This window comes from Entelurus aequoreus, linkage group LG06, assembly GCF_033978785.1.
Source record: "Entelurus aequoreus isolate RoL-2023_Sb linkage group LG06, RoL_Eaeq_v1.1, whole genome shotgun sequence".
Classification (NCBI taxonomy): domain Eukaryota; kingdom Metazoa; phylum Chordata; class Actinopteri; order Syngnathiformes; family Syngnathidae; genus Entelurus; species Entelurus aequoreus.
In genome coordinates, this window is record NC_084736.1 from 72,835,527 (window position 1) to 72,853,321 (window position 17,795).

General features: G+C 38.2%; 1 protein-coding gene across 1 annotated transcript in view; it reads left to right on the forward strand.

The window, feature by feature from the left end:
• LOC133652752 (nuclear receptor corepressor 2-like) overlaps positions 1 to 17,795 on the forward strand; it is a 152,745-nt gene that overhangs the window by 39,059 nt on the left and 95,891 nt on the right. The window contains exon 2 of the mRNA XM_062051803.1: positions 9,686 to 9,880. Within this exon, the coding sequence (XP_061907787.1) occupies positions 9,776 to 9,880 (105 nt within the window). The 5' untranslated portion in view covers positions 9,686 to 9,775. The remainder of the gene's footprint in view (positions 1 to 9,685; positions 9,881 to 17,795) is intronic.

The window sequence follows — 17,795 nt, forward strand, 5'->3', positions numbered from 1 at the left end:
CTCTCCGCTGTAGGGCTGGACCAGATGATTATTTCTTGAATCGATATTTGATCGATTATTTTTTTTAAATTAATCTTTAAATTTAATTTTTTTTTGTTTTGAACCGTTCTTTAGTTTAGTGGTGCAACATGTTTTTCAAATGAATTCCCCCAAAATACACCAACAATTTTCTTGTATGTAGAAACTTTAAATGCATGTTGCTTGGTTTGGAATACAATAGAAAATTACTTAAAGCCCCCGCCATACTGGAGAATCACCCTTGATGCCTTTTTATACGCTTGTGCATTACAGTGTGCTGCCGTGAAAGTTGACAGAGCACTTCAAAAGGCAAATTTTCTATGGTGGCATGGACAAACCAAATCGGATATTTATGTCCTCATGTGACACAGATCAGATTTTTTTTGCCAGTTTTAACGCTTCAAATCCAATCTTTTCACATCAGGCCACATCAGGAGGTAGTCTGAATCTGATTAGAATCTGATCTTTTCAAATGTGACTTAAGTCTAAACGGCAGTCCGACCTGAATGTGGCTTTTTCACTAGTTTTAGGCGAACTACATCATTCATGTGCACGGGAAAAGACGAAGCCGGTCGTAGTAAGTGGATACCTCATCACCACGCCCGGTTTCGGTGAGCAAAGTCTTTTTTTGACTACCACATTTTTCTGGTGGATCGCTAGTCAATAGTGCACAAATAATAGGCTATCTGTAATATATGAATATATATTTTGATTCAGCGATTGTTGAAGGACCGGAATTGACGCTGTGGCGTATTTGCTTACAAGTTATGTAGATTGCGTAATTTTTTTACGTAAGTGAGTTAAAAAATAAAGCTAACATAGATCCACGCTGATGTCTGTGTTGCCTCTACTTAACAGCCATAAACAGATTAGAACTAGAGGTGTCCGATAATATCGGTCTGCCGTGGCACAGTGGTTGAAAAACACTGGAGTAGAAGACAAGCTATGCTGGCCACTAAGGTAGCTTCAAATTGAAGTAGTAAAAACAAAAGAATAAATGCTTTGTACACTTCAACAGAAGGCTCATAGGACCCTCGTTACAGCAGAAAGTAACCATCTAAGAAGAGGAAATGAGCAACTACATTAATAAATCAGGAGAGACAATAATATCCACACAGTGCGGCAACACGTCTGTCAGCCTTAGATGGTGAAGCGGCTCTGGCTTCTAGCCAATGGTTTCTACTGGGGGATGGGACTTCCACGACAAGGATGGGAAGTGATGTGTGTTGTGGGGGTGAAAGGTTGTGTGAGTTTCCACAGAGTTATAGCGAGACACGACGATTGAGCTTGTTGTAGTGGCATGTTGCATTTTGTCAACAAAAAAGGGAGATACTGGGACTTAGTCTAAGCCTTCATTCACTGGAATGTTATAATATTATGAAGCAGATAGACAACACACGTCGGTCTTTGAACCGCACATTTGTGGCGAACAGGGTCAAAGTGTCTGAAGGTTTTAGAAGGCACAGAGATTAAATAAATTATGTCTGTTCGCCAGGTATGGACTTTATTTGTTCTCTTAGCAGGGTGCTACAGTTCTCACGTATTAAAGGCCTATTGAAATGACATTTTTTTATTTAAACGGGGATAGCAGATCCATTCTATGTGTCATACTTGATAATTTCGCGATATTGCCATATTTTTGCTGAAAGGATTTAGTAAAGAACATCGACGATAAAGTTTGCAACTTTTGGTTGCTGATAAAAAAAAGCCTTGCCTGTACCGGAAGTAGCGTGACGTCGCAGGTTGAAGGGCTCCTCACATTTCCCCATTGTTTACACCAGCAGCGAGAGCGATTCGGACCGAGAAAGAGACGATTACCCCATTAATTTGAGCCAGGATGAAAGATTCGTGGATGAGGTACGTGAGAGTGAAGGACTAGAGTGCAGTGCAGGACGTATCTTTTTTCGCTCTGACAGTAACTTAGGTACAAGGGTTCATTGGATTCCACACTTTCTCCTTTTTCTATTGTGGATCACAGATTTGTATTTTAAACCACCTCGGATACTATATCCTCTTGAAAATGAGAGTCGAGAACGCGAAATGGACATTCACAGTGACTTTTATCTCCACGACAATACATCGGCGAAGCACTTTAGCTACGGAGCTAACGTGATAGCATCGTGCTTAAATGCAGATAGAAACAAAAGAAATAAACCCCTGACTGGAAGGATAGACAGAAGATCAACAATACTACTATCAGGAGACACCGAACCAAACACTTGACCTCTAACCACACGGTTAATGCTGCGCCGCCTGTCGAAGCTTAGCAATGCTGTTGCTAACGACGCCATTGAAGCTAACTTAGCTACGGGACCTCGTCAGAGCTATGATAAAAACATTAGCGCTCCACCTACGCCAGCCCTCATCTGCTCATCAACACCCGTGCTCACCTGCGTTCCAGCGATCGACGGCGCGACGAAGGACTTCACCTGATCATCGATGCGGTCGGCGGCTAGCGTCAGATAGCGCGTCTGCTATCCAACTCAAAGTCCATCTGGTTGTGTTGCTGCAGCCGGCCGCTAATACACCGATCCCACCTACAGCTTTCTTCTTTGCTGTCTTCATTGTTCATTAAACAAATTGCAAAAGATTCACCAACACAGATGTCCAGAATACTGTGGAATTTTGCGATGAAAACAGAGCTGTTTGTATTGGGATACAATGTGTCCGAATACTTCCGCTTCAACCATTGACGTCACGCGCAAATGTCATCATACATAGACGTTTTCAAGCGGAAGTTTCCCGGGAAATTTAAAATTGCACTTTATAAGTTTTGGCATGTGTTGCAATGTTAAGATTTCATCATTGATATATAAACTATCAGACTGCATGGTCGGTAGTAGTGGGTTTCAGTTGGCCTTTAAGTCTGCCATATTTATATCTGCTGTGCAAACTAATCCAAACACCGGAAATGACGCAATACGTAGTATCCTAAGGATCAGTCTTGTTGACATCTTATTAAAAATATTATTAATTAAATGTTATATATTTAGAAAATAAAGTAATAATTTGTTGAATGAAGAAAACAATGTCCGCATAGTTTACTTATTAACCCTTGTGTAATATTCATATTGTTGTTACTCAGCCAGCGTTTGTGGGTCTGATGGGCCCGTTGCATTTTGTGGCTTTTAATGCCTCACGATCAAACACTTTTATGTTAAAATACTGAACAGATATTTATTGGGATAAGGCAGGGGTGTCAAACTCAAATACAGAGTGGGCCAAAATTTTAAACTGAACAAAGCCGCGGGCCAACGTTGAACACATTAAACTTTTAATAGGGACCCAAACAAGTTTTGCATTGAATATTGAACAAGCAAGGCTTATATAACTTTATAGAGACATGCAAAATCGAGTTTCAAATAATAATAATAATAATTAAAAAATATAAATGGCATATCAAATACAATTGAAATAAAAATGTAATGCCTCTTTTCTATTTGCAGCCTTCTGAGGTAAATATCAACATTAACTTTTTCCACAGGCTAATAAATTAGAAAATAAAATAACAATGAATAAACCAACCATTCAGGACTTTAAACTGCTCAGTCTGCAACACACTGATCTAATCTGATGTGCCCAAGCCAGATGCATGCTATCTTTTCTTGGATGCTAGTTCATTAATGTCGGGGCTCAGGCTTTGAGCTGAGGCCTCTTTCATTATCAAACGAACTTGTTCATCAGTCATTATATCTCGTCCACCCGGACCACAGTCTTGGGGGCGTGCTTTAAAGGCTTTATCATCCTCCACGAGCTGTCGTCACGTCTGCTTTTCATCCATTTCAACAACGTGCCGGCCCGATCACAAAAAATGTGCGATTTTAGCACGCACACACACGGAAATGCAATGCATACTTGGCCAACAGCGATACAGGTTACACTGACAGTGCCCGTATAAATAACTTTAACACGGTTAGAAATATGTGCGACACTGTGAATCCACACCAAACAAGAATGACAAACACATTTCAAGAGAACATCCGCAAAGTAACACAACAGAACAAATACCCAGAATCCCATGCAGTCCTAACTCTTCCGGGCTGCAATATACACCCCCTGAATATAATTGGCGGGCCAGCTCTAGTGTTAATTTGATATTGCCTCAAGGGCCAAGTGAAATTACACGGCGGGCCAAATTTGGCCCGCGGGCCAGAGTTTGACACCCATGGGATAAGGTAAACATCTGTTCAGTTTGATTGAGAGGCATTAAAAGCCACAAAATGCAACGGGTCCATCAGACCCACAACCACTGGCTGAGTAACAACAATATGAATGTTGCATGGAAATTTCTCTGCCAGTTTCTGCATCCCACAGGGATTCTTCTTTTGTGTTTCTGCACCTGCGGTTCCCACACAAGGTTGCAACATTGTTTGTCAACACTGTCTGCTCTCATTTTCTCGCACATTTGACCCTCTGATGTTCTGTGTACCTACACTCTGTCCTCCTCCTGTCTAGGCCTCCTGTGTGTGTGTGTGTGTGTGTGTGTGTGTGTGTGTGTGTGTGTGTGTGTGTGTGTGTGTGTGTGTGTGTGTGTGTGTGTGTGTGTGTGTGTGTGTGTGTGTGTGGGTAGTGGTACACAGAACATCAATTTCCACACTTCTATTAGCCCCGGGTGCAGTGGACCTGGACATCTTATATGTAATAGAAATGTGTAGGGGGGGTGTATGGTGTGTGTTCATTAAATATGTATTCTGATATATGTTCTTCACAGAAAATGGGCCAAAGCCAGTGAGTCTCCGTTAGAAAAAATTAATTAAATATATAATTTTTCTTTTAATAAAAAATGAAAACGGGTCCCACAGACCCGAACACCACACAAGGGTTAAACAAGTCATCGAAGCAACAAATACAAATGAAAGTTTTTTTCTAATCAAGTTAATGAATTTGAATTGATGATTCGTTGCAGCCCTAAAATAAATAACTGTCGTTCGAAGGCTTCCTACCGTCTCTGTATCACTGGATTTGACTGCTGTCCAATCTGTATGATTTGTTCTTGTTTGTGTTTAATGCAAACCAACACACAATTGAATTATAATTACTTTTAAAGCTGCTTTTGTTTACCATCAGCCATATTAACACCTACACAGTTTGCTATTTCAATTGTTAGCACGATTTTGCATTACGTTTGACATGAGCACGATTTTCTACAAAATAAAACATAATTACTTCCATGTGTACTCTTATAGAACCCATCACTATGTTCCTTGTTATCTTTGTTGGCACTGAGGCATTACAAATGTATTGATCTGTGTCACTTGTTAAACCTTCACCATATTTAACCGGAGCAAAACCAATTACATAGCACCTACCAATGGTTTCTTCTCTGCTGGCTGACTTACTCCTCCTTGCCCTTTAGTGTCTGCACCTTTACATTTTCTTTTTCCATTTGTTATACAGTTGGAATAATGGTAACACGCAGCTCATTTATTTGTTGTTTTTGTAACACTGCCCAAAGTACAAGTACTGTCAATTTCTATTCCCAGAAACCAGATAATACTCTTTTTTTTATTTTTATTAAATACATATTTTTAATAAATGTTGTGGTCAATTACTTAAATTTAGAGATACAAACCCTTCCTATTTTCCTTGAAGGCAGTGCAACTTCTGACATTATGGACACTCCTGATTTAACAATATGCCTATTTCAAACGTGTTGCTATTTTCGTTGATTTTATGGCTTTTTGAAACATAGTGTCACATCTTGGTGATGGAGGTGCAGACGCAACTTTATTTTGGAGAACTTTGCTGTGTGGTTTGCTACATGGTGGCTTCCAACCACAAGTAATGCTACATGACATTACTTTTTTCATTGAGTAGTACACATGATGACAGCAGCAAGTTGTTTTACATGATGAGCCTCCAGTTGCTTAAACTTGTACGTCCTTATTTTCATTAGCAAAAGTCTGCCTTTCTGTCTCAATTTTTTTAGTAGTCTTAATAAGGGCTGCCAATTAATATTATTTTTAATCAGATTAATCAAACTCTTCAATTGTGATTAATCATGATTAACCACACTCGCTTGCATAATTCATATTTGCTTTAGAAATTACCCCAATATTTGGACACAAATGCTATTTGGTAGTCAGAATGCCAATACAGGAACATTTTTTTAATGTTTTACTGAACTGCAAGTCATTCATTTTCTCAAAACTTGGCGACAGTAAGAAGAGTAAGAATTAAGTGCACATTTTGAAAGTCTATGTAGTTTGCAATAATCAATAATGTAGTAAATGCACCCATAAACAACTAAACATAGTGCACCATTTACCTTTTCTTTAGTTTGAACAGTTGTTGAAACAACAACTTTGTTTACCTTTTTCAGATGACAATGCTGATCTCTTTTTTGATACAATGCGACCCTAGCTCTTTGTGATCACTTACAGATATCCAACATTCTCCAGGAAGCAAAAATAAATTCACATTCAGTCCATAGTTGCAAGTTAATACTCTTGTTTCTGTAATACAGTTGCTTTATCCTTGCTGTATTTGTGCCTCTCCAAGGTATTGTCTGACATATTAGCTGTGGGGATATGAATGACATCTTCTTGCAGAACTTGGTCTTCACAGATGTTAGATGTCCTGCATGCGGTGGCTGTCTGTTTAGCAAAGGCATATATTTATCTTAACTGTGGCACTTTTGTTGTCAATATTGAATCAGCAGACTTTTCCAGCATATATGTATGTATGTATTTATTTATTTATTTATATTCCTCAAATCTTAGGAATATAAATCGATCTATCGATATATCAATCAATTATAACACCCCAAATATATATAGTTTTACTGTTTACCTAGAGTAAGTAAACTATAACTTCATCCAGCTCCCGTTGAGCACAAGTCCCTGGTCTCTCTGCAAGAATTTCCTCAGCCATACGACAATTCATTGGGAAAGTGGGGTGGGTGCAATGAGGTATTGACTTGCACCACTGAAGGCTTAAAGCCCACTCTACTCTGCAGCGTGGTTCAGAGTAAGCGTGCTAGAGTGAGCGAGCAAGGTGACCGAGTTCATCCACACTCTTGGCTTTGAGCCAGCGGCTTGCCTGTGGGTGTATATAGCACTGCCAGTGCATGTGTTGAGCCTCTCGTCTCCAAGCCCTCGCTCCCCTCTGACTTTATGTCAGAGCTCTTTTATTGCGCTGGCCTCCTTGTCTTTATTCAGGTTTTTGTCCACCAGATTCGTATATATCCTTTTCAGGGGAATGCATGTGGAATGGGCATGCATTATTAAACAGTGGTTGGTTAATCTCACCTTTTTTTGTCTTGCTTGGATCTCTTCCTGCTATCTGTGTAATATAGTTTCATGTACTATTAAGTTTCAAGTTTAGTTTCAAGTTTATTCACTATACCATATTACGATTACAACAGTAGTGAATATCAATTTAAGGATGGTGGTAAGTAAAAGGGTCCCCCAGATAAGCTAGAAGAAGCTTTTGGCAGGGGGTCCAGCGGTCAGTATATGCATGGAATGCTGAGACATGGTGGCAAGCACAAAAACGCGATATGACAAACACAAATAGGAGCACAAAAGCAAGCATACACATACATACATACATTCAACCAAGCACAACCCAACAGTAGTCTAACCCGAAGCGTTAGACTACTGTTGACAGTAGTCTAACGTTAATGTTAACATGTTAACATCATGTGTTTTGCCTCAATTTGTAATAAATTGCAAATTTATTACAAATAGAAAACAAAAACAATCACATGTACATAAGTATTCACAGCCTTTGCTCAATACTTTGTTGATGCACCTTTGGCAGCAATTACAGCCTCAAGCCTTGAATATGCACTCGGCACAGGGTCTGCCAAGCTTGTGACATCGTATTCAAAAATACTTGAGGCTGTAATTGCTGCCAAAGGTGCATCAACAAAGTATTGAGCAAAGGCTGCGAATACAGTACTTATGTTTATGTGATTTTTTTTGTTTTGTAATAATAAAAAAAAAAAAAGCATGCGCATGACTTTGTGTTGCCGAAAATGCATTAATAAATGACGTTTTTTCGGTAATTAAAAAAATAAATGGTATTACTAACCGTCAGGAATTTTATCGCAAATTATCATTGTACTGTTTACCGTTATATCCCTCATCCATTAACAAGTAAAAAGTCAAGGGCGGTCACGGCATGTTCTTGCCGTAAATGTTGGTCAATTTTTTGGGCATTACGGTGAAAGACGAGGGCGGTTAAATTCGAGCCTTGCAATGGACCCACTAACTGCGGAAAGAGCTAGCTCTCCAATCAGTTATATTGTACAAATGTACAAACGTTGCTTGGAGTGATGAATGAAGAATCTTTTCAAGCAGAAACACCATAGAAGAATAGTAGACAAAACGGGATATGTTTCCTTTTCAAGCCACAAAACAGGAAGTACACTTTCAACCCGCAGCCCCTGCAGTGAGCAAACTCGTCCAAAAGATGGCACCTTAGCACAAACAATAACACATTTTTTCAGTGTCTCTGTTTGTGTTTTATGAAAACTATTAGTTGAATACAAACCCTTATGGCTGTTCGCAAAGAAAAACGCTATAAGTTAGCTGCGCCGTTTTATAAGCCGCAGGGTTCAAAGTGTAGGAAAAAAGTAGTGGCTTATCGTACCGAAAATTAAACTTAGGAAATGAAAGGTTAAGTGTCACAGAGGATTGATTTGAATATACAATTTTACATTCAAAAAAGAACAACTATGTGCTTATGAATATGGTCATAAATAACTATAATAGTCAACTATTTTACATTTAAAAAATACAGCCGTGGTTTCAAGTATAAAAAACAAACAATATTGTTCTTAAAATTCTCTCAGTATTGTAGTGGTGCGACATCATTGTGTAATTTGAAATGAAATGGGCTAACAAAAAAGCTAAAACACATATTTAAAGACACATCTTTGTTAGTTTTTAGTATCAGTTTTTCAGCTTTTTCTAATTACATGAAGCCTTTTTGCTGTATTTTTCCATGTTTGCTGTTTTTTTAAATGCATTTTTATTTCTACAATATGCCACCTGTCCGTAAAAAAGAACTGTGTTCTGTAAATGGCCCCCAGGGCTACACTTTCAACACCAATGGTTTACATTTTTCACCAGGAAGGCAAAGAGTTGAAATGTGGACTGTAAGCTCTGTCTTCTTAGCACTTACAGTAGGCATTTTGTGTGGCATTTTCATATAATTCAATGTAGTTATTTACAAAACAATAAAAAAGCAAACCTTTTTTTTAGCCACTGCACACATGCTATTTTACAGACTACCATTTTTGGCAGATTAGTGGAAATGTTGGCGTTATTGGTTTTAAAAACTTTCATGCTGAAGCCTGTGTTAAAATATTTTTATTTCAACCTCCCAAAACACTGTTGTAATGTAAAATTACGGCCTAAACAACACTGATCAATTTTTAATCAAACATGGTCTTGTGTAAGCTGTCAGATTTGTGGGTAGAGTGGCATGTTTTATTGCTTGTGGGGTTACTGGCACTGGAAAGGTTAGACTTTATTGATTGTTGTGTATGATTTAGATTTCTTCTCAAGACGTGTATTCGTTTCACATTAAATTGTGTCGTCTGCAGTTACACATGCTTGTTTTATTTATGAAGAGGATTGATTTTCTGCTATCCTTGGTGTTCTACATTTTTGAGCTGCAGGATTTAATAAAACAACATTTTCTTTTTCCTCTATAGTTTGCTGGCAAAACAACCCACCAATAATGCAACGGGACAGCTCTGCAACCACACCTACTTCCTGTCTGTAGAGGAAGAGGCTGTGCCAGGATGTCTTCTCATCCCCAGTCTATGACAACGGGCCGGAGGACTATGGACACACGGCACCTGCCGAACCCGGCTGCCTTACCATTGCAGCTCCAGCGGGCACACACTGTAAGAGGCCTACCACACAATGCATTTTTCATGATTTTTATCGTACTGAGCTTTTCAAGCTAAATCTCAATGAAATTACCTAGGGGTGTTGCGAGATGTGTGGTCACCAGTGTTGGGTTAGTTACTGAAAACCAGTAACTAGTGGCAGTTACTAACTCAGTTACTTACACCAAAAAGTAATGCGTTACTGTGAAAAGTAACTATTTAGTTACTTATATATATTTTAATTTTTTAATTGTTTTAAGGCCCCCTTTAATGCCCTTTTAGCCTTCATTTCAGTACTGTTATTGCACTGGAGAATAATACAATCTGTTGATCAACTTGACATGTATTTGCATCACTGAACTCTGCTAAGCAATGTGGTCTACATACAACACACAAAGACAAAGATATGTTTCAAAGGGCCAATTTGTTTCAGACCAGAACAAATTGACAAAACTATTTTAAATAGCTCCAACATAACATACATAAGGAACAAACAGCATAATAACAACATAGTTGTAAACCAAGGAAGGCACACACTACATACACAAAGCCTAACCAGGTGTTTTTTTTCCCTCAAGGAATTCTGAAATAAAATCATGTCTGAAGCCCAGAGCACTACACATTTCCCCAGTTTTAGTTTAGACATAAGGAAAGATTGGCCTGGCCCACTATTTATGTTTGTGAACTTTATAGTCTATACATTTAGAGTGACGTGATAATAAAACACTCTAGAAGTCTAGAATGAAAGAGCAACAGTATATAAGAGAATTGACAAGAGTGTGTACCTTCAGTGCGCAGTGCCTCGTTAAAATCTAGCCGCCGTTGCTTAGGTGGTGAAGTGTGTCTCTCTTTACTAGCTTCGTCAAAGCATGTTGCTTTTGTAGCTGTTTCAGCAGATTTGAATTGCAAGGATAGGATCTTTGATCCAAGACACAACTTACATTTAACTAAAATGTTCTTTTCTTTGTGGTCGACAAAAGAAAAGTAGTGAGAATATCTCCATGTTAAGAAACTCTGCTTCGGGCTTCGCCATGTCTTGTTAGTAAACACAGACACGCCCCCTCCCACACACACACATACACACAGACAGCGGGCGGCGCGCCTCTTTCTTGTCGCCTCTTCTGCAGCGCTCCAATAAAACATACTCAGATCTTCTCAGTTTCTAGCCGATACTACATAAAAAATAACGTAAAATAACGCAGTAACGCATCATGTAGTAACGGTAACTGAGTTACTGAATATAAAAAATAACACGTTAGATTACTATTTACCGCCGAAAGTAACGGCGTTACAGTAATGCGTTACTTTGTAACGCGTTAGTCCCAACACTGGTGGTCACTCTCTCTTTCCTTTGAGTTCCACAGCCACGCACTGTTGTGTATGACCAAGCAGGCCAACCTGGCTCAATCATAGGCACTAAGGCCCATCCTACACTAAGCCGGCTAAGGTTATCCAGGCTATATCCCACCTAACCTTATCCTTGTCCACACACATTCAATGCCACCGTTTAAGACCCCCTTCCCCTCTGTAACGCGACCTAGTACGCATGCGTGAAACAATATGTGCGCGTCATAGTTACCTTTGACCTGGAAGTGTATTCTTACCCTGTGTTTCAATGTAGCCTATTGCCACATTTCTCTTAACAGTAAACTTTGCTTGCCTCACCATCAGCAGCTGTTAGACTATTGTAGTGAATCACACCTGAGCCATCATACCTGGATCATATCTTTAAAAGTAAACAATGTGATAAATAACATTTTACAACAATCAATCTAGGCATCTAGATATCTGGTCAGGACACTGTGCTTGTAGGCTGAAATTGGCGGTCGTACTTGACGGCCACCACCACTTCATAGCTTCACAATAATTATGGAGTACAAAACTAGACGTTGAGTAATCGCTCGACATACATAGCGGACAATAACTGATAGTCTGCTTTGCCAGTCCAAATGCATTGCCTGTTTTCGGTAGTCTTCCCTCGTCCACGGGAGCCCGCATTGTCCTGGTCTCCCCTTTGACAAATGGACTAAGTTTTTTGCTAAGTAGAATCACAGCACACCTGGACATTCTGTTGCCGTTCCTTTGGCACAACACACTCGTTGACAAACATATCCCACCAGGCTGCTGTTCTTCCAGGTCTTATCAAAAACCGTCGCTCAACATTGCTATGTTGCCGTCTGAGCTGTGTTGTATCCCAAATAGCTGCAATCACGCGTTTCCTTCATTAAGGTATTTCCAAAAGCGTCTGTTATGAAGCTGGCTGTGGCGCGTTCTTTCTGGCGTCACTTCCTCTCCGAACTCAGTTTGTAAACGATCGATAGCTTTCGATGTAAACATCTGAAAGCTAAGAGCCGTATATTCAAGAAATACACGGCGCACTTACCCGTGTAAAAAATTATCCAAGGATGGGAACCTTAAACGATGGGTTTGTGTGGATGAAACATGGCTTAGGCTAAATAATTATCCGTTTAAGGAGTTATCCGGCTTAATGTGGACGGGGCATAAGACATAACAGAAACGCGACTGAATCGCTTCTTTCCAGCAGCAGGTCACAAACTGCAGCAGCCCAGAGAGAAGACAATTCAGGCAAATTATTGATAAGCGTGACTTGACACCCCTAAAATGAAAGCTGCAAAAGACCCTGGAAAAACTCCTAAAAAAAGACACATTTTAACTTTTGTAATTTTTCATTTTATATATTTGTGGAAACAAGTTCTACCGTTAAAGTTCATGCCTGTTTCCAACAAGAACAATTTATTTGAATCATGGTGAACATTTTTCAGCACAAAAAAACAATCACACTTGCACCTAAAAATGTAATCATGTCCAGTCACATATCTTGTCATACTATTTTTTTTAAAGCAGGTCAAGGACCCTTAGAATTGTCTCTACCACCCTATATGGCACCTCCGCTTAAAATGTACGATACAATCTTGTCTAGTCTCATTGTCTTAGGCTCTGTCTACATTAAGCCGGATAACTCCTTAAACAAATCATTATTTAGCCTAAGCCTCGTTTCATCCACACTAAACCAGCGTTTAAGGTTCCCCTCCTTGGATAATTTTTTACGCGGGTACACTACCGTTCAAAAGTTTGGGGTCACATTGAAATGTCCTTATTTTTGAAGGAAAAGCACTGTACTTTTCAATGAAGATAACTTTAAACTAGTCTTAACTTTAAAGAAATACACTCTATACATTGCTAATGTGGTAAATGACTATTCTAGCTGCAAATGTCTGGTTTTTGGTTGCTCCAGTGTTCTAATGGTACAATGTGTTTGCTCATTGGCTCAGAAGGCTAATTGATGATTAGAAAACCCTTGTGCAATCATGTTCACACATCTGAAAACAGTTTAGCTCATTACAGAAGCTACAAAACTGACCTTCCTTTGAGCATATTGAGTTTCTGGAGCATCCCATTTGTGGGGTCAATTAAACGCTCAAAATGGCCAGAAAAAGAGAACTTTCATCTGAAACTCGACAGTCTATTCTTGTTCTTAGAAATGAAGGCTATTCCACAAAATTGTTTGGGTGACCCCAAACTTTTGAACGGTAGTGTAAGTGTGCCGTGTATTTCTTGAATCTCTGGCTCATAGCTTTGTATGGATGGACTCATTGATCGTTTACAAACTGAGTTCGGAGAGGAAGTGACGCCAGAAAGACCGCGCCCCACACAGGAAGTGACGTCAGAAAGAACACGCCACAGCCAGCTTCATAACAACCTGTTTCCACTCGGAGGTAAACACTAGAAAGATGGAGGCAAGTCATCCAGACATGCCCGTGTTTCTCCTTCCTTTACATGTACAGACACTTGTGGAAATCACACATGAATACCTTAAGAGAAAGCGATTGCAGCTATTTGGGATACAACACTTCTCAGACGGCAAGAGAACTTTCGAACATCCAGGTCAGCTGTGATTCTACTTACCGAAAAACTTTGTCCATTTGTCAAAGGAGAGACAACGAGAATGCGGGCTCCCGTGGATGTGATAAAAAAGGTAGCGTGTGCTTTGTATTACCTGGCCGACGAGGGAAGACTACGGAAAACATCTGTATCAGTTATTGTCCGCCATGTATGTCGCGGACTCAACGTCTGGGTCCAGAGTGTATAAAGTCACCAAAAATGAATGGACAATGAAGGTGAAGGCAAAAAAGTGAGGAGTGTCCTGACCAGATATCTAGATCCCTAGATTGATTGATGTTAAATGTTCTTTATCACATTGTTTACTTTCACATGTTCATTAAAGATTTGATTATTTTATGATGGCTCAGGTGTGATTCACTACAATAGGGCCCCACAGCACACTGGATTCCAGTTCATTGAAATATCACAACACTGGATATTGTTCAGATAAGTTAAATTTAATTTAAGAACTTGCACACAAAGCAACACTGGAGGTGACTTATGACGTGCACATTTTCCGCGCATGCGTACTCGATCGCGTAGCTTCCGGCGGATGGAGGAGGGGAAGGGGTCTTAAACGATCATTGTGTGAGTGTGTGTGGACAAGGATAAGTGTGTGTGTGTGTGGACAAGGATAAGTTTAGGTGGGATTTACCTTGGATGACCTCCGGCTTAGTGTAGAAGGGACCTTCAACCCAATATTGTGCGTTGTCTTGTCTCGAGAGATTAGTGTATCGTCACACCTCTACTTATGATGCTGCCTGCTCGATTTAGCCGTAGGCACCACCTTGATCTTTGAGAGAGGGGGGCCTGACCCCAGCGGGTATAACTTGTGTTTTCCTTTATAAAGTTTTCCACTCACAATATTGTGGACACATCACGGTCCCCTCATTAACGGTCTGAAGTTGTCATTGTGCAGTGGACCCACACCTCCTAATTATCATGTCTTATGTAGACACATCATCACACATATAAACCGAGACAAAGCCTTGCTTTTTGTTATAGGGACACGTTTAAAGTAGGTCATTGCTGTCACACTAATAATACATAATGTTGGATATATAGAACATACAAATCCTTTATTTATTGAATCAAAAATACTGAAATTCCACGACATAGTGAATTTGCAAACAGCTAAAATTATACACAAAGCAAACTATAACCTGCTACCCAAGAATATACAACAATTCTTCTCAAAAAAAGAGGAGGAATATAATCTTAGAGAAAAATTTAATTTCATCATCATCATCATCATCATTTTTATTTATCTCCTTCATTGATGTGCATCTTTGATAGACAATTATACCACAATTATTCAGTTACACCGTTACACACCAATGCCTGAGAAGGAGCAGGATGAAGAAAAATCTTATATTTTCCTGCCCCTTTCACATAATACATAGTCTTACTTAATGATATGTGAACCAACAATTACATCCAAATATAACGAAAACAAAACAAAACAAAACAAAACAACAAAAAAAACACAAGTGCAAAACTTCATGAAGTACAAACCGAACAAAAATACAAAAGAAGTAATATACAGGTACACCTCACAGGATGATACAAAACAGATACAAAACCAGGCAAAAAACAAGTAAATTAATAAATATAAAGCAAAATGTAAACACTTATGGCTGTCCATATGATTTTATTGTTCTGTCTTTATATATTTTTTTCAATTTGAATATATTTTTACAATCTTTTATCTCATTATAAAGAGAATTCCATAGTTTAACCCCCACCACTGATATACACATTTGTTTTAAAGTTGTCCTTGAATACTGATGTTGGAAATGACCTTTTCTTCTATGCTCTTCATTCTCAGAAGTGATGACAAACATTTTTTGTAAATTTGCTGGTAATGTTTTGCTTTTAGCCTTAAACATGACACATAATGTCTGTAACTTTACTAGCTCCTGTAATTTCAATAAACCTGAATTAATGAATAATATGTTAGTGTGTTCTAAGTAATCTACTTTATGAATAATCCTTATAGCTCTTTTCTGTAGTTGATACAATGCCTTTATGTTACTCTTATATGTGTTCCCCCACACTTCCACACAGTAGTTGATATATGGCAATATAAGTGCACAATACAATATACGCATTGCCCTATAATCTAACACATATTTTACCTTATTTAATATAAAAATACTCTTAGACATCTTTTTCCGCAGATGTGCAATATGAGATTTCCATGTCAGACCGTCATCCAGTATCACTCCTAAAAATCTAAGTTCAGAAACCCTTTCAATATCTATTCCATTTATTGACAATTTGATCGTTTCCTCCCTTTTCCTCTTACAAAAAATCATGAACTTTGTTTTTTCTACATTTAATGATAATTTATTGGCATCAAACCATCTCTTAAGTTTAATCATTTCCTGTTCAATAATTTTTGATAATGCTTTTAAGTCGTGTCCCGAACTATAAAAGTTGGTGTCGTCCGCAAATAATACAAATTTCAATAACTTTGATACCTCACATATATCATTAATATATAAAATAAACAATTTTGGTCCCAAAACCGAACCTTGTGGAATTCCACATTCAATCCTCATTTGTTCAGATGTATTACCCATAAAATCCACAAACTCTTGTCTATTATCTAAATAACTTCTTAGCCAGTCTAAAACTACTCCTCTCACACCAAATGAATACAACTTGGACAATAATATAGAATGATCTATAGTATCAAATGCTTTTTTAAGATCGATAAATACCCCTATAGTGTATTTCTTATTATCAGTTGCTGTTGCTATATCCTCAATTATATTCATTACAGCTGAAGCAGTGGATCTATTGGTCCGGAATCCATACTGGCTCTCACTCAACAGCATGTTCTTTTCAATAAAACTATCTAATTTTTTTACAAATATTTTTTCAATTATTTTAGAAAATTGTGACAGTAGTGACACTGGTCTGTAATTAGTGAATCTATGTTTATCTCCCGTTTTAAAGAGTGGAATTACCTTTGCTACCTTCATTTTATTTGGAAAGGTCCCTGTTTGAAAAGAAAGATTAAAAATATAACAAAGAGGTTTGATGATACAGTCAATAGTCTTTTTTACAATTATCATGTCTATACCATCACTGTCTGTTGATGTCTTATTTTTCAGTTTTGTTACCACCGATACAATTTCATTTTCACTAACATCTCCTAGAAGCATGGACTGTAGCACTTTGCTTCCCCCTCTCCATCCACTCTGTATATCTTTATGTTCTCCAATACTCTCTGCCAATTTGGGTCCAACATTCACAAAAAAAGAATTGAATCCGTTTGCCACTTCATTCATATTTGTTATCATCTTATTATCCTCATTGATAAAATGGCTTGGTGGGTTTGTAGGCCCAGATGTTTTTCCTATTACCTTGTTCAGAATATTCCAAGTTCCTTTGATATTGTTTTTATTTTTTTCTAGTAAATTATTATAATATTCTCTTTTTGCTTGTCTCATTATTGTTATCAATTTGTTTTTGTAAACCTTATATTTTGTTTCAGCATCCTTTGTTTTTACTTTTATGAAATCTCTATAAAGTTTGTTTTTCTTTTTACAAGCATTCTGTAGTCCCTTTATAATCCAAGGCTTTTTATTGTAGCTGTCTCTTTGTTTCCATACATTCGGACAATGCTTTTCATACAATGATAAATATATATTAAGAAAAGCCTCATATGCAGCATTTGCTTCTCCCCCATACACCTCATTCCAGTCTGTTTCAAATAAGTCCTTCCTAAACCTATTTATTGCCTCTTCAGTTCTTTTCCTTACATATCTATGAGTTTTTTCCTCCCTCTTTTTATCAATTGGACAGTCATAAGTAAGAAACACAGGTAAGTGGTCACTTATATCATTAATTACTAGTCCACTTTTTATATTATTTTTTATGTCATTTATAAAGATGTGATCAATTAACGTTGCACAATTTGTCGTTATTCTACTGGGTTTGGTGATCAATGGATAAAGCCCTCTACTATATACCACATCCAAGAAGTCTCTTGTTGATTTATTTCTGGGTGAGCTTA